Source organism: Motacilla alba, chromosome 3 (assembly GCF_015832195.1).
Source record: "Motacilla alba alba isolate MOTALB_02 chromosome 3, Motacilla_alba_V1.0_pri, whole genome shotgun sequence".
NCBI classification, from domain to species: Eukaryota; Metazoa; Chordata; class Aves; order Passeriformes; family Motacillidae; genus Motacilla; species Motacilla alba.
The window spans coordinates 69,411,588-69,433,788 of NC_052018.1; the positions used below are offsets into that span (position 1 = coordinate 69,411,588).

General features: G+C 38.2%; 1 protein-coding gene across 1 annotated transcript in view; it reads left to right on the top strand.

The window, feature by feature from the left end:
- The window catches only part of NID1 (nidogen 1), a 44,048-nt gene that overhangs the window by 2,416 nt on the left and 19,431 nt on the right, over positions 1-22,201 (top strand). Inside the window, exons 2-12 of the mRNA XM_038132235.1 lie at positions 4,940-5,239; positions 6,328-6,557; positions 7,198-7,625; positions 8,520-8,669; positions 9,914-10,165; positions 11,237-11,437; positions 13,242-13,487; positions 14,401-14,544; positions 15,634-15,762; positions 18,602-18,745; positions 19,500-19,622. Of these exons, the coding sequence (XP_037988163.1) occupies positions 4,940-5,239; positions 6,328-6,557; positions 7,198-7,625; positions 8,520-8,669; positions 9,914-10,165; positions 11,237-11,437; positions 13,242-13,487; positions 14,401-14,544; positions 15,634-15,762; positions 18,602-18,745; positions 19,500-19,622 (2,347 nt within the window). The remainder of the gene's footprint in view (positions 1-4,939; positions 5,240-6,327; positions 6,558-7,197; positions 7,626-8,519; positions 8,670-9,913; positions 10,166-11,236; positions 11,438-13,241; positions 13,488-14,400; positions 14,545-15,633; positions 15,763-18,601; positions 18,746-19,499; positions 19,623-22,201) is intronic.

Below are 22,201 nucleotides of genomic sequence, written 5' to 3' on the forward strand. Positions count from 1 at the left end.
CATATTCTGGAAAGATAGTGGACTGTATATTCAGCCACAGAGAAGGCAGAGATAACAAGCAGCATGTCAGGTAACATGACATGAAACAGAACAGAATTTTCAAAGAGCAGTAAATTGATTAGTTTAATGATCCTGTGACTTGCCCCGCTCTCAAACAGGAACGGTTCTAATTAGTTTTTGAAAGAATACCCATATAGAGTCTATTTCCAAATCACTTCCAGGGCTCTGCCAGCATTTCTCATTACTAAGATTAGGCAGTTTTAATGAATAGCATTTCAGTATCAGTCTATACACTGTGCAGCAGCTTTTTCTTGCACTGAATCTGGCACAAGTATTGCAGAACAAAAGCACAGTACAAACTTCATGGGGATAGAGAGAGAAGTTTACCTGTTAAGGAAATGTGCTGAGCAGTTTTTAATGCATTTTCACATTGCACACTTTTATTGTGTTTTTGCAATGTGTCTTTATGAAGCTCTACGATCTTGCTTGGCTGGAGTTTCTGTGTTGGTAGTACATATTATCAAGCTGATACAATTAACAATTAGTGCACATAATTTTATGTAGCAATTTTATGTGGGTTCTCTTTCTATCTTTTTTAACAGTTGAGAAGCTGAGTTGTTTAAGTTAGCTGTACACATGAATAGAAAGGCAAGGCATTCTGTGAAGTGATTGTTTAGTACCAAGTTGTCATAAAATCCCTGGCAACAAAATCTTCTCTCATAGACAGAAGAGAGCACTTTTATTTCATATAAGTGGAAACAGACTTTCACATATTGTAATCTTCAATATGGTGCTTTTGTATGTAAGATTTATAGCGTTGAACTCTATCACTAACCCGTACTATTCTATTTGTTTTAATAGCACACTTCTATTAAGGCTTTTTCCATTTACACTAAAACCCACTGGTGTGGAAAAATTGAAGGATTAAGGGTTACCTCCATTTAGAAAAGAATGGAGAAACCTCTAATGCAAGCTTGGTTCAATTTTTTTAATCCTTACTTTTATTAACTTCTTAAATTAATAGTTGGTCATGTTTGTATTGGAAAGCTTTGTTCTTTTAAGTCAACTGTCACTTAGTTATAAAATAAATTCAATTTTTCTAAACACTTTTAATGCAGAAATATTCAAGTCCATAAAATGCCTAGTCATTGAACAGGGGAAAAGTGCCTCATTTGTTAGAAACTTTAATTTTTTTTGTACACACAGAGACACAATTTTTCTTTTGACAGAAATACTCCTTACTTTGAATTCTTCTTCTCACTTGGTTTTCAAGGCGGACCTATATATAATTGTGTATGTGTGTTATTGGTTCTGCTACAAACCACAAATGTATGTCAACTATGTGTGTAATCCAGAAGTTTAACATGCTAAAAATACATCTGTGTTAGTTCCTGTCAATTTAAATAGTGTTATACCCTAAAAGGAAAGACTACTCTAGAGCTTGTCTTTAGACAACGCCCACCTGAGGCCCTCTTTTCCCCCCTTTCCCTTTTGACAAGAATGATGCTTTGATGAAACCCAGTACTTACCCCAAATTACTTCTCTTTATTCTGGGATTCACACTTAAACCTATGTTTGTGACCTTGAAAGACGCAGGGTGAAGTTCAAGGAGTATTCACTGTCTTTGTCAATATAAATGTATTGTTGAACCTGAAAGCTAAAAACATTTTTTTTGTTATTCATGAGTTTCTTTTTTTGCCTTAAAAATCACTGCACAAATTGAGCAGCTTGTTTATTTATTTTCATGTGATGGCTTGTAAATGTTTTCTGGGTCATAGAAACATTCCCTTAACATTAAAAACTGAACTGTCTCACTTAAAAACTTTCTTTAAAAAATGGGGTTTGCATCTCCTTAATAAATCTGCTTCTTACATTAAATTTTTTAGCAAATAGGAAAGAAATAGCTAGATGCGTGTCACTAAGAGGTGAAAAAAGGAGAGCTATTTCTTCTGGCTTCTTCTTTATTCTGCAGTACCTGATTGTATTTTCTCTTAATGCTATTTTAATCTCTGCCATAAATGAGGGATCATGAAGCTGTAAAATCTACATACACCAGATCTGATGAACAGCATGGAATTTGTTTAAAATACTTCAAACTCCAGTCATCTCTCACAAGAGGATTTATGCGAGAGTAGGTCTGTTTGTGTACAAAAAATGTAAGAAAGCAGAAGGAAAACTTCCACTAAATTGATGACTTTAAAGAGGGAGTGCATCTCTTTGTTAAAAGTTCTTAGCAAACAGACCTTAATGTCCACCACTCTCCATCCTGTCTTCCAGTGGTATAGTATAATTGGTGGGTTTTTATTTTCAGGTCATGTTTTAGCTTTGCTTTACAGGAATATGAAGCATTTTCTAGTGTACAGATGTTGTAGGAGTTCTGGGAACTTTTCTAGAGTAGATTTCTCTTACATGTCCAACTCTAGTTGTAGGGTCTGTAAATAGGTAGCCCATGCTGTCGTTTTAGTTGTTTATTCCTCAGATTCATAGCTCACCTTTGAGTCTGTGGCCACTGTCAAGTCATGGATGAGTAGTATGAAAATTTTCACAATATGCAGCTTCTTCTCCCCCTTTCTAACATGACCTGCTTTCCCAACATGTTTGCACAGATTATTTACTGCTTATATACCTTAGATATACTGTTCATGCATAAAGCCAACTCACCTATTTTTTTAGGTGAGTGACCTTAACTTTTTAGTATTTTACACTCTAGCTGCTGATGAAATTGTACATCTGCAGAAAATACAGTCAGCATATGTCAAGCCACTTTTAAAATAAATTCTGATATATGTGGGAACTATTTGCCAGGTTTAGCTAATGGTTTGTGATAAGCATTATCCAGTTATACACCAAGCTGACTGACCACTGGCCTGTGTCAGGGGACATGCTCTGACCCTCTGGATAGCCAAAGGAGAGTTCAAGGTATAGGTGTTTCTTGTGTATGGAGGAGTGATTTGTATCATGATCATACTACACTTCTTTTCTGATTTACTGTGTGTAGCAGCAGTGGTAGTCCAGATTTTAAAGATGTTGCCAAGGCACAAGTAGCCAGCATCCTTGACGGGCTTGCACAGACCACAGTTTCTCTGTGAAGAATAAGTGTGACCTTCTACTGGCCTCCTTGTTTACAAATTTGAGTGGAAAACGTGAAGAAATATGTGGAGACAACAAGAGTGATCAAAGACACAGAACAGCTCTTAGACAGGGAGTGCATGAGTAGGCTGGGGGTCTTCATTCTGGAGGAGGAATTACATAGTGGGAGAGACAGGGTAGGATTTGTATGTCCCAATACAAAAATTAGGGCCATCAAATTAAGGTGGAAGCCAGACTGAAAACAAACAAAAGTAGGAGAGACCTGAGTCACAAATTCATGGAGTTCCTTTTTAAGGGATTTTGTGGATGCATAGAGTTTGTATGTGTTAAGGGAAGACTCAACAAATATGAGAAAGACATCTGCTGAGGAAAAACAGTCAAACCATAGGGAATCCCTTGAGGTGGATGCAGTTGGAGGCTCACTGGAGAAGTATGTGCATGTCTCCTTCTTTTGCTGAATCTCTAAGCTGGCAGGCTACTGGGCTAGGTGGCCTTGGAGTTTGAGTCAGCAGCCATTCTGACCCACTTCTAGGCATTTGTAAAGATTATATCATGTTGACATGAACTTAACTGTGTAAAAAGATCCAGCAACAGTTTGTTCTTCTTGGACTTACAAGAATTCCTTTGAGTGAGATAAATCTGTGGGAGATTGCAGTTTTAATTTCATAGCTTATAGTGACAGTTCTGGGACCTCTGTCCCATTTTGAGTCCCTTGTGTATGTGGCAGCAGCTATAGAGTGAGCATCTGGCTGCCTGCAGGTAGTCAGATGTGTCCTGTTAGCAGGTAGTCCAAGACTTGGAGGTGGATTTGTATGTGGCTGAGTCAGTGCCAAACACAGCTGGTGGAAGGGCCGGGCACAAAAAGCTGTGTGTGAGTACTTTGTGCACAGCCTCAAGGCCTGACACGTGCAGTCTTGCTCATTGCTTGTGTGTGTGAGAGGCTGCTCTGGTTTGCCAGTGGAGTTTGGCTGTCCCTCTTGGATGTGCCCTAGCACCTATGTATGTAGGTATTTATCTCAGTTTTAGTCAGAGGTGGCTGACTGTGAATCCTCATCTCACTGATGGGTTGCATCTCCCTGAGCCAGTGCCTATGCATTTGCAGACCAAGAATTTCACTTATGTAAATTCCTTCCCCCAAGCCCCTTCAAGTATTAGACCCATTTTCCTATCAGACTGTGTCAGGGCACTCAGCTGTAAAGGAATTTATAGGGTGGCCAATATCTGCTGTGGAAATTCTGTCTCTTAGGCTCCATAGCCTCTGGTATAAGAGCTGTGCTCTGTGCTCACAGCATGTCTTCAGAGTAAGCAGCAGCTTGTAATCCTTGCACAGTAGCAGAGAAGTTCCCAGGAGGGCGGCTGTAATGAAGTGATTACTAAAGCAGTCCTGGCCAGGCAAAGAGAAATCTGTATGTCTTCCCAAAGGACTTTCACCCAGGCTGTTAGGACATATAAGCATGGAGCAGTTTTTTTGGGTTGGCATCTATGTGTGAATTAATTCTTGGCTCAGAAATTCTATCAGCTTCTGAAGCATTGGTGGGAAGGTTATGTATGTCCCTATTAGAAGAGACAATAGGTTTCTGAAATTTAAATAGTTAAAATATTTATCCAGGAAAAAAGACTCTTCTATCTGTACAGCTGACCTCTGATTTTGGGCAAGCAAAATCTCAGGACTCGTGACATGGAATTAAAAAACAACAAGCTTAAAAAAACACAGTTACTTTTTAAATACAAAACTGACTTTTGATTCAATTTCTTTTGGAATTAAAATTAAAATATTGTGATCTGGAGCACGTGTGTGGGAGACAGTTGTATAAACAGTATTTGTGTTATAATTTTCATTTTTTATTAGGTTACCACTAATGGAATTATTGCAGTGAATGAACCCTCAAGTGAAGAAAAATACCTTGGTCAATTCCCAGTGAGTTTTGGGGCTATTGCTCCTTTTATGGCTGACCTGGACACAACAGATGGACGTGGAAATGTGTACTACAGAGAAGATTCCTCCTCAGATGTCTTGCAACTTGCATCAGACTATATCAAAAGAGGCTTTCCTGAGACTGATTTTGATCCCAGCAGTGTCGTTATTGTTACCTGGAAGCTTGTGGCTCCTTTCCAGGAGCCAGGAGAAGATCATGCTTTGGAAGAAAAGGTGAATGTTAATCTGACCTTTAAGTCATGATGGACACATGCTCAGCTAAAGTGTAACACTGTAAGCTTTTGCTTTGAAGGCTTGAAGTTCTGTGTGTTTAATGAATTCTGCAGACCTAAGAATGTATATCATCATTGAAAAGACTGCAGAAAAATAAGAGTTTCCAGAACTTTTACTTGAGATTTATTTTAATAATGTTTTATTAATTCAAAAGATAATGCTTGAAACTACATCACTGATTTAGTTGTGTTTCCTAATGACTCTTACTTTGAATGTTATATGTGTTGTGATAATAACTGAACCAGAATATCCTGACGTCCCTCTGTGAAATGTAATCCTGCTGGTTTGCATTTTTCAGAAGACTCTTAAGTAATTTTGACATCAAGCTCTGTAAAATCAGATAACTATATGGACTAGTAGGATCTTAAGCCCATTTTGAACAGATGATATTGCATTCAGAAAAAGCTCATGTTTTGTAGCTAGTATTGGGTTAAGAAACAGCTAAAGGTTATTTTTATTATTATTCACAAATCACTATCCTGCAAGGATGTGTAACTTTGTATATTATTATCAAAGTTGATTATAAAGTTTGTATTATAGTTATCAAAGTTGATGAGAACATTACTTAGCACATCTTTTCATGTCAACATCTAATTTCTTTTGCTGAACTTGGCACAAGCCTTGTGTTTACAGTAACAATACTGCACCCTGATAGCAATGAACAGCTGATGTCTGAGGTGCTGTCCCAGGGGTTCCTACAGTAGGCAGGAGTGTTCCTGTGGGAAATGACTTGGGCAACATGAAACTTGAACTTCAAACATTCTGTTTACAGAATTTTTTATTTAGTCTAGCACATCACTTCTGTTATTTTAAGGAAATGAAATCGCATCCTATAGCACTATGGCATTTAAAATTGTTATGCTTTGGGCAGCCTATCTGACTATTTCCTACAGACTTAATTTACTTTTGATATTTTTTTCTTTTTAATGAAAATTGTGATTTTAATTTTGCGTTTAAAAAGAAAAAAAACCCAACTATTTCTTAACTATTTTGATGTGAGTAATGTGTGTTAATTTTTTTTTCCACAGAGAAACACATTCCAGGCTGTCTTAGCCTCTTCAGATTCCAGTTCCTATGCTATTTTCCTTTATCCAGAAGATAGCTTGCAGTTCTATAGCACATACTCCAAGAATGGCGATGAAAATACTCCTGCTATTGTTGGCTTTAGTCAAGCCTCTGCAAACTACTACTTTTGGGAAAAGCCAGGATCCTACAATGTCATTGCTGATGATGAAGACAGCATTAGAAACCTGTACAAGTATGCTTTTTTCTTTTTTTAAACTCCTCAAGAAAACATCAGAGTTCCATGGTTTTCTTAATCATAGCATGAATCAATGAGAACTAATAAGATCCCATTAGCCATTGCATGAGAAGTTACAAGATCTGCCACTGATAAATATCCACCCTGTTGAGGACTTTGGTGTAATTTGTTGAAAGTCCATATTGCCATTGTTACTGGTAGGAATTCCAGTATACTTAGTTCTTCTATAAGCAGTACCACTTAGACTTCAACTCTTCATAATCTGTCCTGGGCAGGTTGTTCTTGTGTGTTTGTGTTTTTGAAAGAAAGAGTGAACTAGCAGGAAGGGGAATGAGTTAGAAGGTGGTAAGTGCTAGCAAGATCTCTGTGGCCTTAAAATCTCCTTCTGTTCTCGTCTTCTTTGGAGACAAGAAAGTTAGAAATTCTCAACAGAGCTCTGGGTGAGGAGAAAAAAAATGTTACCCAAACTGTCAGGATTGTTCTACAGCTGAATAAACTGTACCTGTAGGTAAGTATGTAATGTAGGTAAGATAATCAGACAGTTTTGTCCTGACGCTTTGCAGTGAAGGATAACGTTGTGCATAGGCGAGAAATACCACACAACTTGCTTTATTTGGCATGTGCTTCTCTTTGACAGAGGCAGCAATGCTGGGAAGCAGGGCGTCTGGGTGTTCGAGATTGGTAGTTCGTCTGACAGTATTGTGTCTGCCAAAATCAGCAATATTTTGGAGAGCGTAGAGCCCAATGAAGAAGACCAGGAGATGACTTCTAAGCCCTTTATGTCTGACTATGGTTCCACTGAAATAACACAACAGTATATCACAAGTAGCACAGACGGCACTGAAGAGGATCAGCACCTTGTCACATACAGTGTTCCTCAGTTAGCTGCAGAAGACTTTCTGACTTCATACCAAGATGTAACCGGAACACCTTCAACTGAGTCTTTTTACAATCCTCAAAATTTCCCGACAGCAAAAGCTCCACCTCGCCAGTTTCGGATCCAGCAGTTCCCCCCACAACCACCTCAAGTCATAGATGTGGAAGAATTTGATGAAACTGGAATAGGTAAGGTCTTTTGTTTAGCTTCTTCTTACTTGGACAGGCTGCAAAAAAGACATGTGAAAGAAATTGAATTACCAAAGAAACAATGTTTCCTTTGCATTAGCTTAATATCTGAAAATCTGGACACATGTCATAAGTTTGTGTGATTTATTGAGGTGGTTAATTTGGATGTCACCTCAGATGCAGTTTTTGCCAGTCTAGTAAACTAGTTCCCTAGTCAAGCTCACAGACCTTTCTCAGATGTGTTAATGAATACTGATGATTTAATAAAGGTAAGGAATAGAAGCTGTCATAACATTTTTTGGCTAGGGTTTCATGGCCTCAAGTCTTAGAAGGGTGGAATTAGCAATTCTAAGTTCTAATAAAGTGTTTCTAGAAATTTCAGAGTAGTGTGACTGACTGCCCAGATGTTAATTGTTTCTTGAAGCAGCTGTGAGAATTGCTATCTCCATTAAATAACAGGGTAAAACAGTTAGGATTATAGGGTGCATCAGTTGCTGCATGGTCCTGGGTACTGTACTGATATGTTTTGTTCTAAAGTTAAAAAGTCCTCTTTTTGTTTTGTTTCAGAAACAAGGACAAATTAAAATTATGTGTTTAGCTTTGACAGGAATTTTAACTGATCTGTGTTAATATAGATCTGCTGAAGTCCATAGAATTGAACAGTTTTCTAACTAAATAATTAAACAGCTGAAGCCCTGAGGCTTACTGCAAAATAGGAGAAAGTTGTCTGCATATTGCAAGGTTAGCCAATATCAATTGCAATAGTTTGCTTTCCTTAAACAGAAAATGAAAATCTGATCAAGTGAGTCCAGAGATACTTTTAAACTAGCCCAGGGATATGTGAATACCTCAGTAATTGCATGAAATATAAATGTCTGGTCTTATTTTCCACAGTGTTTCGCTACCACACAGATGTCCAAGAGACCTGTGCTAACAACCGTCACCAGTGCTCTGTTCATGCTATTTGCAAGGATTATCCCAACGGGTTTTGTTGCAGTTGTATTGCTGGTTACAAAGGAAATGGCAGACAGTGTGTAGCAGAAGGTAACTGGTTTGAAATTGAGATACATAAGCAACAATTACATATTGAGTTCTTGAATGAGGTGACCTGTATTCAATTCCAAAAATGACCTGATAAAAAATTTTTGAAAGACTTATCACTGAGATGTAGGGAAAGGCATTTGAATCAGTGAGCTCTACTTTTTAACATGTTTTTTTGAGTGAAGCAAATTATTTTGGGTGGTCAGTTATAGGCTTTATGCATTTTAATGTGACTTTCCAGAAAAAATAGACTTCTTCTGTAACTGACATAATTTAAAAGAAAATATAACATCCAGTGGTATTTCCTAGGATTAGTCATGAAGTTCCAACGTGTTATAGTCTGATATGGTCTTCACTCTAGAAATGGACAGTTCAAAGTGATGAACAAATTAACTTTGATCGTTGAACCAAAGAGCATGGCTCCTCTTTGATTCTTAAGCTGCTTTACTAAAGGGTGATCTGCCAGATTTCTGTTAAATACCCATTTAAACTTTGTTCCCGTGTAAAATCCATAAAGGAATTTCTTATGTATACACTTGTAATCCTCGTAGTGATTAGGCTCAGAGTACAGATGTGTTTCAACAATTCAAATAGTTTACTGCAAGACTATGTTTTGTAAACCAGGAAAGCAAAATCTAATACTTTGTATTCAGTTCATAAAATTGGATTTTCCATAGAAAGAAAAGAAGGATCTGATGATAATGAAATTTAAACTTCCATGTAGGAAATTATAAACAGGAGAAAATTAGCAATCCAAAATAACTTCTTCTGTATAACACTGACAGTCTTCAAAATGGCCAATAGTTCAGAGCCAAGAAATGTAATAGATTAGAATAACAGGTAAATTATTCTAATGCCTAATGGCACTAGTCTCATCATAGGGAATAAACAAATTTACATTCAGTGCGTATTGATATGAAGTGTGATCTTAAGAAGTTTGTCTGCCACTTACTGTCAGATACACTGTAACAGTGTTATGAAGTTGTCTTTGCAGACAGAACTTTCAATGAGGATAAAGAGCATCTCTTCAGGCAAATTTGGCCATTTAATCATCCACGTAAGACGCCACACTTGCTTGTGTCTACATAAGCAAGTGAGCACATGGCAATTTCTTGTCTGAACTCTGAGTATTTGTTTGCCATTTATTTCGGCACTAAGCACTGAACATTGTGAACACTCTGGACATGTTCCTTGGAGAGTATGAGAAAACTGTTATTTGGTTCTGATACGTTGTATTGATTTGCCAGGTTCTCCTCAGAGAGTCAACGGCAAGGTCAGAGGAAGAATCTTTGTAGGAAACAACCCTGTCCCAGTTGTATTTGAGAACACTGATCTCCACTCCTACGTTGTGATGAACCAAGGGCGTGCCTACACTGCTATCAGCACAATCCCAGAGACTTTGGGGTATTCTTTACTACCTCTTGCCTCTATTGGAGGTATCATAGGATGGATGTTTGCTGTGGAACAGCAAGGATATAAAAATGGATTCAGTATTACAGGTAACTTCTAAATTAAAATAATGTTCGAAATTGCTGTGCTTTCCTCTGTCTTGATAGAAAACAAATCTGTATTTAGAATCAATATAGGGTGAAAATACTCATCTATTCAGAGCTGCAAAATGTTTTTTTGAAATCAAATTTCTCACCATTTTTCTTGTCTACAATGTACAGACAATGGACCTTTTAATTTACTGTCAGTGTACAACAACAAAGTGTGTTAGAGAGAAGATTGGCTTGGCCAGTTTCTCTTCAAGAAAGAGATTATTAAAAAGATCTGTTGGGGGGGTTGTTACTAAAGTGTACATAGTTACTAAAAAAAGCTTCTCCTACATCTTCAAGAGATTTAACTTGTTAAATCTTGTTAATTAACTTTACAGAAACAGCTGCTGCATGACATGCAAATGACTCTGTTAGCTAGTTTGAGGGCAGCCCCTGCTCACAATTGGAGCTTTTCATAAGAGATTAAGGCCAAATCTGATTGGTTGTGCTGCTGTGAATTCAAGCTGTAGATTCAATTTGTTCTAGCAGAACACGTGTTTCTTTTGAAAGTTTGATCCTTTACAGACTTGTAATATGAATTTAGTTGAACACAACTTTTTGGTTTGGGATTTTCTTGGATTTGGTATGTTTGAAGCTTGCTCTGGAATTTACAACATACATTTCATTTGGTTTTGATTTGGGAACAGATGTACTGGATTTTTAATTTTTTTTTTAACTCTCTCTACTCCTAATGGAAATTTTCTCTAAAATCTCCTTTTAAATGGTAGGATAAGGTCCACTGCTATTAGCTTAGTCAGAACTTCTTTTTAATCTTATTAAACCCCCACTCCCTCAGGGCAGGGATTTGTGATTTATCATGTGCAGTGCTTAAAAAAATTTGCTTGCAGTATCCAAGTATGTTATATACCTTTGAAAGTTATTTCACTAGAAACACAAGACATTAGCAATTGTGCTACATCAAAACTTGCAGACAATTGTAATTTATCTTTTATCTGCTAGAAGCAATATTTGGAATAGAAGGAATTGGAAACCTCTATTAAGTTTAGTGTTAAACTAACTATCTTTCTTTAGGTGGTGAGTTTACACGGCAAACAGAAGTAACTTTTCTTGGCAACAATGAGAAGCTGGTTGTAAAGCAGAAGTTCAGTGGCATTGATGAGCATGGTCACCTCACCATCAGCACAGAAATGGAGGGCAGAATACCTGAGATCCCATCTGGGGCATCAGTCCATATAGAACCATACACTGAACTCTATCACACTTCTAGTTCTGGTAAGGTTCCATAAGAATGAAATTATGAGAAAGTGCACGAAGCAGAGACTAAGACAATCTGAAAAATATTCTTTTATTACCTTTTTAACAAGTGTATTTAGGACTCTTTGACTTTTAGAAAGTTGTGTCTTACCTCTTAGGAAGAGGTTTCAAAAGAAGGTGGATTTTGAGTGGGACAATGCAAATATTTCTAATATTTTCATAAAAAAAATACAAGTTTAACTTTCTCCAGACTGGTGTTTGCAAAACACTCTTGATTTCCCTTTTTGCTGACCTTTTTTTTTATGCTGTTGATGGCAGTGTACAAGGGGTAAAGGTTTTCTTTGTAAGTCCACAGCCCTTTAGTCCTGTACTAGTGTATAGCTTTTTGTGGTAATATCATTAAGTGAGCTGTGATCTTTGATGCGACTAAACCCATTGATTACCACTATGCAAACTTCATTACAATGACTCTGCAAGCATTTATCAGTATTATTTGAGCTGAATTTTAACAACCAACTGGAAATTACCTCTTAATTCCCTTATCAGTGTCCTACATTGTCTCTTCAGTACTCCTCTCTCTCAATTCCTTTATCACAGATCCTAGGTTTCCTAAGAGAACAATTCTTCATTCACCATTTACAGGGAAATCTTGTTTTGCTTAATTATTTTGCTTTCCTCTTCTTGGATGAAGTTACGAGTGTTTCAATACAGAAAGTGGAGAAGTGAGGCTGGAGTGTTTCTGCTGGCCAGCCAGCCCAGCTATCAGAGATGAATACTACAGATGAAGCAGCCTGTGGTGCACCTGCATGCACGTGAATTCTGGAAATACTGCACTTTTCTCCAAGGGTGCACTTTCGGTTGATAGAGCTAGAAAATGGTGTGGTTACATTGTCACTGCCTTATTTTCACTAATGTCTGAGTTTGGTAGCCAGTGATGAACCTGCTTGTGCTTTGCCTGTTGTTTTGGACTGGGAGGAGGAGGAGGAAGTGGAAGCAGCAGGAAGCTTCTGCTTTGTGCTGAACAACTTGAGAGTTAGGGCAGTGTCTGCTCTACAGAACAGTTGTCTACTTGGCTGAAATGCCATTCCCATGGAGGTAAAGTCAGAGGCTGGAGGCAGGTGTCCTTCAGGCTGGATTTGATTTACCAGGACTCAAACAGCTGCAAATCTACTGTCCTATGGCGTATCTAATGGACTTAGCAGAACTCCAGCTTTAGCCAGCTGCTGCAAGTGGATTGATATAGGTGTGTTCTGGTGTCCAGACAAAGGATACTGGTGTTCTGAGGACCTTTCTGTCGGTGGGAGGATCACAAGCCCAGATCTTTTTGAAGAGTTTTGTTCACAATTTTTCCCGGTATAGAAAACTGTTGTGAAGCATGCAGGAGCTCTCAGACATGTAGCTTCTTCAGAGCTCTGCTAAAATCCAAGGCCAATAGCCTACAATGAACTAAAAAGTGGGTGTAGTTTGGCTGGTGAGATGACTGTCCTTAGCTTGGAGATCTAAAAAGGAACCTAAAGGAATCTCTGAGTTTGCTGAGTTGAATTTTCCTTTCATTACTTGGAAATCCACAAAGTAAAGTTAAAATTTTTAAATATGTCAAAATAAATCAAATGACTCATTTCTAAAAGCTGTGATCGCTGAGAACAGAGTAAGTGTACTCCAGTGCTCGTTCCTTTGCATGGAAATACATCCCCTTTCACAGCTTCTAGCCTTTGAAATTCCAATTTGCACTACACAGACTGCATCCTAAGTCTACAAGATAGCATTTGACAGGGTGCTTTCGGTCTCTGTTCTGATCAGTGTGTTTGCTGTCATGTTGCAGTGATCACTTCATCGTCCTCGAGGGAGTACACGGTGACAGAGCCAGAAAGGGATGGAGTGGCTTCGACGTACACGGGTGCCTATCAGTGGCGCCAGACCATCTCCTTTGATGAATGCATCCACGATGACTCCCCCCATTCTGCTCCTGCCACTCAGCAGCTCTCAGTGGACAGCGTGTTTGTCCTGTACAACAGGGATGAGCAAATCCTGCGATACGCCATGAGCAATTCCATCGGCCCCATCAGTGGTACGTATCAATTGCAAATTTTGCTTTTTCTCTTTTGTAAGCAATTAAGAGCAGTCATCAATTTTTTTTAGCCTGTCCTAGATGGTTGTTAATGAGTTACATGAATTAATTTCATTATTTAGTAGCAGTCCAGATCCACCAGTGAAGGAGAGAAATTGAATTGTTGAAAATTTGTATTTTTGCTTGAGAAAGAGTATTTAAGTGATGCTGTGTTATTGAAATTTAGTGGGGTTTATGTCTAATTCCTTGAAATACTCTCAATACACCACCTTGAATATATTCACACTTGGATGCATAGAGTGTGTTGTTTATCTTTACCTAATTTGTAGTTCCTCTATTAATTTTTTTGGAGGGGACACTGTCAGAGAAGAGAGCAAAAGAGGGGAATGAGATTTACCATGGATGAGTTTCTATAATTTATCTTGAAACATAGCATTTTATCTTTGCATTGTAGGCTGCTTTTGAAAGGTATTTTTTTAGATGAGCTGTCCAAGCTTCCACTAATGTCAGAAAGGAAGCAAAGAGACAATTTGAAAATGCACACCAGACGAGTATAATACCAGGCTGTGCTCACTTCTGTTTGTTACAAAATAAAGTTCTGCTAATTAAATGAATAAAGGAATCATGTTTTGAGTCTTGTGTCAGTGACTGGAAAATGAATTTTCTTTCTGTTTTGTTCTTTAGAGAGGTTTTTGTGTCTGTTTTTAAATTCAGTAGTCCTCTGTAAAAGTAACAAGGAATACAGGTTCTATTAAATACATATGTAAGATATCACCTGCAAGGCCCTTTCTTCCTGATGCAAAAAACATGTTTCCTTGTTTAATGTGTGTTATGAGCAACCTCCTTCGTGGCCTTAACTGGGTGCTATTACTTGGGCAGAGTCATCAAGGCTAAATATGGTCTCTCTTGCCAGATGGTTCTGCTGATATTAACCGGAATCCTTGCTACACTGGCACTCATAACTGTGACACCAACGCCGTATGCCGTCCGGGAACTGGGAATCGTTTCTTCTGTGAATGTTCTATTGGCTTCCGTGGGGACGGAAACGTTTGTTATGGTATCAAAACACTTCAATACATTGCAAAATGAAAGCTAATGTAGAATTTATTTCCCTTGGGGTATATTGACCCTCAGAACTAGCCATTGCAGCAAAATGAACTGCCCTAAGAGGCTGATTTTAAGGTTAGATGGTAGCTGGGCTATGTATCTCAATAATCAAAGTAAGCAAGTTTGACTGTCTTGAAGAGTATGTTTTCATATCTTGCAAAGCATCTTTCCCACCCAGTTCATCTTTTTATAAAATATGTGGGAATTTAGTTGTGAGAAATTTACTGTAATGCAAGTTCTGGTTAAAATGAGTCAACTAGGTTAAAAGTTCTCAAGGGAGATGAGAAATAGGAAATGCACATGCAGACAGAGCACAGATATGTGCAATTCGTTGAAATCATCTTTTTCACTATCTACCTTGAAAATCCATTTCTGTTCCAAAAGACTCATATTTCCCAGTTCATTCTAGCTCTGTATTCATAGTGTATTTGGTTTTTTGCCTTGCAATCAAATCATAGCACTAATACTTGTTTTCAAGAGGTGAAAGTGTGTGTTAATGAAATGTGTCATCCCTATTACCTAAAAAAATTTGGGGGGCTTTTAAAACACAAAGCTCAACTCTCCTTCCACTCCAACCCTTTATCAATTTGCTAATGAAAATGGTGGCATCACTCTGTCCCTTCCAGTCCTCTGATGCTCTGAGTTGGGCAGCAGTGGATTAGAGATGTCTATGGATAATGAAAGGGGAAGCTTTTCCTAGAGTTCACGCTCCCCTGGTAGTTCTCATTGCTTCTGATCACCTATGGTTGCATTTTCTTTGGCTTCTCTTTCTTCTGCAATTTCCTGTGGCATCCCCTTATTACTCCATGATAGAACTTCTCCTGGTTTCTTTTCTTCTTTTTGGTGCAGATTAGCTGAGGGCACAGTTACCTCAAAAACCTATTTTCAGGTTATTAATATCTCTTAAGAGGTATGGTCTATCCAAGGCATGGCCTAAGTACAGAAGACTGCTATTAACCTAGAGTTCCCCACTTTCTGTTTTTCTGGCATCCATATTAAATGCATTTTTGTAATAACCAAGATCCTATTAATACCCTAGATATTGATGAGTGTTCAGAGCAGCCAGGGCTGTGTGGCAGCAATGCAGACTGCAACAACCAGCCGGGAACATACCGCTGTGAGTGTGTTGGGGGATACCAGTTTGCAGCAGATGGGCGGACTTGTGTTGGTGAGTTTCATGTTTCTGGAAAGCATTTCCCACCAGCCTTTGGGCTGTGATATCTCGCATGGATGGAAAACAGTGCTTCATGATCTGTGCTGATTTTTAGCGTGAGTGGAGTTCAGGAGTTTGTGCTGCAGCTCATGATTACCAGGTTTTTCTGCATTTTCTAAGTGCTGTGCTTTTGACTGTTTGGGTGTTTTGCTTCTTATGTCTAATCCAGAGTTCAATTTAACAGATGAGATTTCAATTACAAATTCATCCCTTGGACAAAATAGTGCACAGCTCTAAACCAGTGTGTCTTGGCTATTGCAGACTTATTCTAAAGTGATAATTTATCATGATGAAAAAGAGTTGTAGCTGCAGATCACTTCACTGTTAAAATATTTGCAATTTGGCTCTTAGCTCATTTTTAATGGACCATTAAATATTAAATTCAGTAGTTGTCACTAAACTAGTTTATTTTCCTGTAATTTAAAAACTTTTTTCTGGAGGAAGCCTGAGTTAATCTGTATTTGCTAGACTAAGGTTGTCCTAACAAGGGTTATCTTTTCTTTTTCCTTTTTGCCCTGTTTTTCACTCAAGTTGTAGAAATTCCTTTTGGAAAAAGGAACCCACAAATGGTAGATAGAAGAGGGATAATGACAAATAACAAAAAAAGGAATAATGACTCTAGAACTGCAAATGTCAGGATGGGATGGAGATATTTTTTTTTTCTTGTTAGAATTTATCTTTGCAATCTAACAGTAATTCTGTACAAAAAAAAAAAAATCTATACACACTCTTCCAGTATGGCTGGAAGCTTTATACTACCAGTACGGCTGGAAGTTCCTCTTTCTTTTGGAAAGGAATGATAACAGCCGAGGATTTTTTGCTTGTGACAGCTTTGTGGTGGAAGTTTAGCTACCCTTTGATCAGCTAATGCATCCAGGTTGTTACTCATTATAGCGAAGACTGTTCTTCAGGAAAGAGTGAGGAGCCTTCATCTTACAGCAGAGTGTTGCATTACTTTCCTTGAGTTTATGACTTTGCATGCTGTGTATTACACTCTATCACAAGCCAAATTTCTTTGCTCCAGTAAGAATTACAATTCATGTCTGTTCCCTAAGTCACAGTGCACCCTAATTCTCTTTCTTGCAGAACAGTCAGAAAAAGCAGCTCCTTCTAGCAAGGCCACTGGAAGGAATAGGGTGAGATGTGGAAGAGCAGCTTTATGTTCCTTCCATTATGTTCAACACTGTACTTTTGTGACTTGGACCTGAAAGGGAACATTCTTCCCTCCAGCCATGACCTCACCAGCTTCACTCTACCACTTTCCCATGAAGCTGATGTTCCACTTTTAGCAAGTGCTAAGTAATTCCTTGCCCAGCTTGAAGGATTTCAGTTTGATTCCTTCGTTCAGCCAAAAACAAATTACATTTTTAAGGCTGAAGAGAGGAAAGATAAACTCTAGTTTCACAACAGACTGAAAATAAATGTCATGGTAATCTTTTCACAGTAGAGGGTCTTATACCCTACAGAGAATTTGAACCCCAGAAGGGGCAACAGCAGCCCTCTATGCTTTTGCAAGTCGCTCTGGGATACCAGTTCTGACTCAGCTTTTTTGGAACCAGCACTTTTTTTCATACCAGCTCTGTGATTCACTGGGTAGCTTTTTAGGAGAGTTGTAAATAAATCTTGTCCTCCTATTTGTAGGATGAGAAACAGAAAGGTTTGGAGACTCCCTTTGAGCTCTAACTCTTAACTTGCGTGTTTATAATACTGTTCTTAATGAATTTCTTTTTAATCAAAAACTTACTTCATCAAATAAAGATATTAATGAATCTAACAATGATGTCATTTCCTCCAGAGAAACAGAAAAAAATTAGTGTTTTCAGATATGGCTCTGATAGAAGATTTTTGTTATTTCCCTGCTGACGCTGTGGTAGTTTCCATCTGTGTGCTGTGATGAAATGAACATTGTAGACTCTTGTCTTGGGCCCCTTTCAAATCCTTGTCATAGTTGTGTAAAGACAGCCTCAGTGTTACAGGAGCCTCTGTTAGAGCAGCTGGAACTCCATTCCTAGTTGTACACACTGGACACCCTTTTTTCAGGCCCGGAATTTTTGTAGTATTTTACTTCTTCCTATTTCAAGTACCATGGTTTCCTTCCCTGCTCTCTGACGTTATAGGTAAGAATAGGCAGAGCTCCAGCAACTTCCAAAACAATTTATGTGCAAAGTAGTGCAGTGCTTTCAGAGCACAGCTGTCAACATGAGAGAGTTATGAAAAGCTGCAGGTCTGGTCCCAGATCTCTCCAGTAGTTGACAAATGTGTTTATCTCCCATTGAGTGAGTCACAGCTCCTATTTGTTGCCAAATGACGGCAGCCCTGGGTCAGTACTAGGTTAGTGTAGCAGGTCATCTAAATAATTCCCAGTGCAGTGAACTGGCCACTTAGCTAACATGTGAGTTAGCTCTGTGAGATGCCTTACATTTCTTCATTCAGGACTCCTTTTCACAACCAAAGCTGATATGGATATTGGGATCTGTCACTATAGTAGCTTTTCTGCCCCATTCTAAATTAACAAGCACCTGTGAAGTCTGGACAGTCAATTCATTGTAAAACATTAATAAGATCTAACACCACTGAAAGGGGAGATTTCAGAAAAAAAAAAAAAAAAAAAAAAAAAAAAAAAAAAAAAAAAAAAAAGAAATCCCAATCCCCAGAGCAAAAATCCCTCAGTTCCTTGTTTCCTTTCTCTTCTGTAATCGTTCACAGATGTTGTTCTCTTGTATGAACTTACTATGAGGCTTAGACTTTGTGAAGGAAAGATTTTCATCTCCCCTCTTATACATTTAACCCGCAGCTGTGGAGCATGAGGTAAACCACTGCCAGAGGGGCACACACAACTGTGACATTCCTCAGCGTGCTCAGTGTGTGTACACCGGAGGGTCTGCCTACATCTGCACCTGCCTCCCTGGCTTCTCCGGAGATGGGCGAGCCTGTGAGGGTGAGTAGCACCATTTATTGTGGGACTTTTATACTCTGCATTGCACTGCTGGGCTGGTCTTTGCTGTGTCCTATAGCTACTTGTCATTTCAAGTAGGAGATTTCATAGTCTGACTCCCTCAGACAGGAATTTTTATTAAGCATTTCTCTTTTCCTCCTCTCGCTTTTGAATTTACTCTTCAATGTTTGGTCTATGGAAGGTCCAAGATGAGATAACTGCAGGAATTGCAGTAGTTGCAGCTGCAGATCTTTGTCCGCTGCAACTGTTTGCGCTGTATTGGTTTAAGTTACAAACATGGTGAAACAAAATGCTCTGATTATGTAAAAAAATTGCATTCTGTTTCATGTCAGTCTGAGTGCAGTGGGGGAGCTTTACCTAATTACATATTGGAAACATGGCTAGCCAAGTCCTACTTCTCTTGCTATGTTGTCATTTCTTCAGGAAATATGGACATGTATGTCTAAAATACTGTGTGAGTTAATAATGTTTATTGCCCTTTGGAATAGGACAATCCTGGGATTTGCTGAGTCAGAGAACCTAAAATACAGGCATGCTTCCCCTTCCCCTTCTTCAGCCCCTTTTTTTATCTCCCTTGTATTTCTGTACTAGATGTATTTCCAAAGAACTGTCTGTATGTCTAATCAGATACCCTAAAATAGGAGTCTGAAAATGTGACAGGTTTGTACTTTATTTCATCACTCTGATTTGTCCATCAGAAGGAACAGTCACCTGAGATTGATCTTTTCTTTTACAGATGTAGATGAATGTCAACAGGGCCACTGTCATCCAGATGCTTTCTGCTACAACACTCCTGGGTCCTTCAGCTGCCACTGCAAGGCAGGTTATCGTGGGGATGGTTTCCGATGTGTGTTAGGAGGTAAAATTCTATAGTTCTTGAAAGTTGGACCAGAAATATAATTTGGGATTTAGAGGATATGTATCTTAATTTGGTTCCCTTCTGAAACACAGTGCCTACTTCCACATTGCTGTCTTTATTCTTCTCAAGTCTTTCAAGTTTAGGACTTTACCAAGCTTGTGTAAAAACTGTATCTTGACTGCTATCACTTTTTCATGATGTCCTGTTCAATGTCCCATTTTATGTTTTGTTTATTCTATCCCCAGGAGTTTTCAGCCCCAAGCTGATACTATCTTTTGAAGTTGCCTTGTGAAAAGGTTTGACTGTGGGGGTGATTTGGTTTGCATACTCAGTAATCGCTTACCATAAAATACCTGGAATTGTTGGCAATGCAAATGAATGCAATATTTACAGAAGAAAAGTGAAAAATGGGACCAAAGTCACAAGGCTCTTGTCTGCAGAAAGATCTAGATGCCTACATGCCACATACAGCCTGTGGTATAGAAAGACTAGAAAGTGCCAGTTTCCAGCTGGCACTTACTTGTTTCTGTATTTATCCAGATTATTCTCTATTTAGGAGGAAGTTCTTTACCCTCACATTTCTATTTCTCCATTGTACTTTGAGGCTTGAAGTATAAAACTCATCTTGAAGGTGTGCTAAAAAAAAAAAAAAGAAAGAGGAAGGAACATTGGAGCACAAAGTTGTGTTGTTACTTTAATTCAAAAGCATGGCAAACCTATGGGACAGCGCTCAGGTTTTGTAGATGGTGAATCTTTCAGCCAGGAAATAAACCCTAACTTCTCAGTATATTCAAACCAAATTCTTCTTCCTCTAAGATTCTTGCTGGCAGGCATTTCTCAACAGACTGAAACTCAAACTGTGCAGTCAAGAGTAACAAGAATATCCTAGAGCCAGAAGGAAAGAAAGGGTTTGGGTGTCTTGGTTGGGTTGTTTTGTTATTTTTTAATAGTGGAGATCCATGCTTCAAAGTGCTTGTCTGTGTGGCATAATATTACTACCTGAGACTTAATATTTTTATTTTGCCTCTATATTCTCTAATTCTGAATTCTGACCTTTTTTTTTTCCCCACAATTGGATGCTCAGCTTTTGAAACCAAAAGGCAAAGGATTGTACAGAGGAGAGGAAAAAACATCACAAAGTTGATTCTAGTTTTAGATCATATTTACATGACACGTCGCCATGTGCACAGTAACACCTTATGTGAAATCACCCAGTGCTTGTAGATTTTTATATCATAGGTAAATTTCAGGTGTTTAATTCTGAGGCATAGCTTTCACAACTTTGTCCATCTTTTAATATAATTTTTAACTAACATTTCATGCACGATTATCCATGTGTATTTTCATTTTAGTGCTAGATGAATGAGGAGCTAACTGGTGTTTATGACCTGTGTCAAAATATTTAGCTAACTATCCAGCTGATAAAAACAGAATTATTTCTCCTAGAGGAGAAACTTGATGTGAATAGCTTGAAGCAAATCAAACCTTAAAGCTTCCAGTTCTTCAGGCAGAAATGTAGAGACAAAAACATTGCTGTCATGTCTGCCACATGCCCTTTGTAGGTGAAACAGGTGGTTTGGTAGACTGATATTTGCAATCAACCAATTAACTTTATTACAGGGACACAATTAATTTCTTCTGAGTGTATGTGATGATTTACTTAAGTAGGGGGTTGTTTTGTTATTCCTAACACCTTTTCTTATGCAGTGGTTAGTGTGTCTACTCAACTGCTAAGCATGGTATTATTTTGTAGTTACTTTATTTCCTACTTATCCTGTACTCTTTTTCACTTTCTGTGCTTAACACAATAGTCTTGAATAGGGATTTTTTCATGTCACAATTTTAATAGCAGTAACAAAATATTTTTAGGAGTTTTGTATCTACTGTTTTAGTGGGTGGAGATCTGCCAGGCTTTGTTAGTCTTCATATATGCCTCACTGATATTCTTTTTAATATGGTTTTGTATTACCAGTAGAAGACAAGCTTTTAGAAACAGATATCAATTATCTCTGCTCTTTAAATGTTCTGAGCAGTAAGAAAAAATTCTGAGTAGATAAGAAGTCTCACTTTTGCTGAATTGTGACTGAAGTACAAAGTATTTGTGTTGCTGAGCTAGTCTGCAGCAATGGCATAGTTTACAACTTAGCGACTGCTCCCTTCTTAAGAGTTAATAGAACAATAGCTGCCCTTGGGGTGAAATCTGTTGCTAAAGTTTTAGTGCTTCTAGAATGGATAGATCCATCAGTTAATCATTGCCAGGGACAGAAACAAACTATACTTTCTGAAGCCTCACAAAAGTAGTTTAGTTTACTCTAGCATTTGAGATGCTTCAGAATGGAGATTGCAGAGGAGGCTGTATTGTATTCAGCTGTAATTAGCGAACCTTTTTCCCCCTTTCTACTCACTAAGGTTGTGATCTAATAAGCCTCAGTGTAGTAACTGAAGTTTTTTCCTGGTTGTTAATAGCATGGAAAGTTTAATTCATCCAAGTACTCAGTTCTTTTTGCTGTTCTCTGTTCCAACTCATGTGTACAATTACTTGCTTGTTTGGTGTCTTTATTATTGTATGAAACCTACTG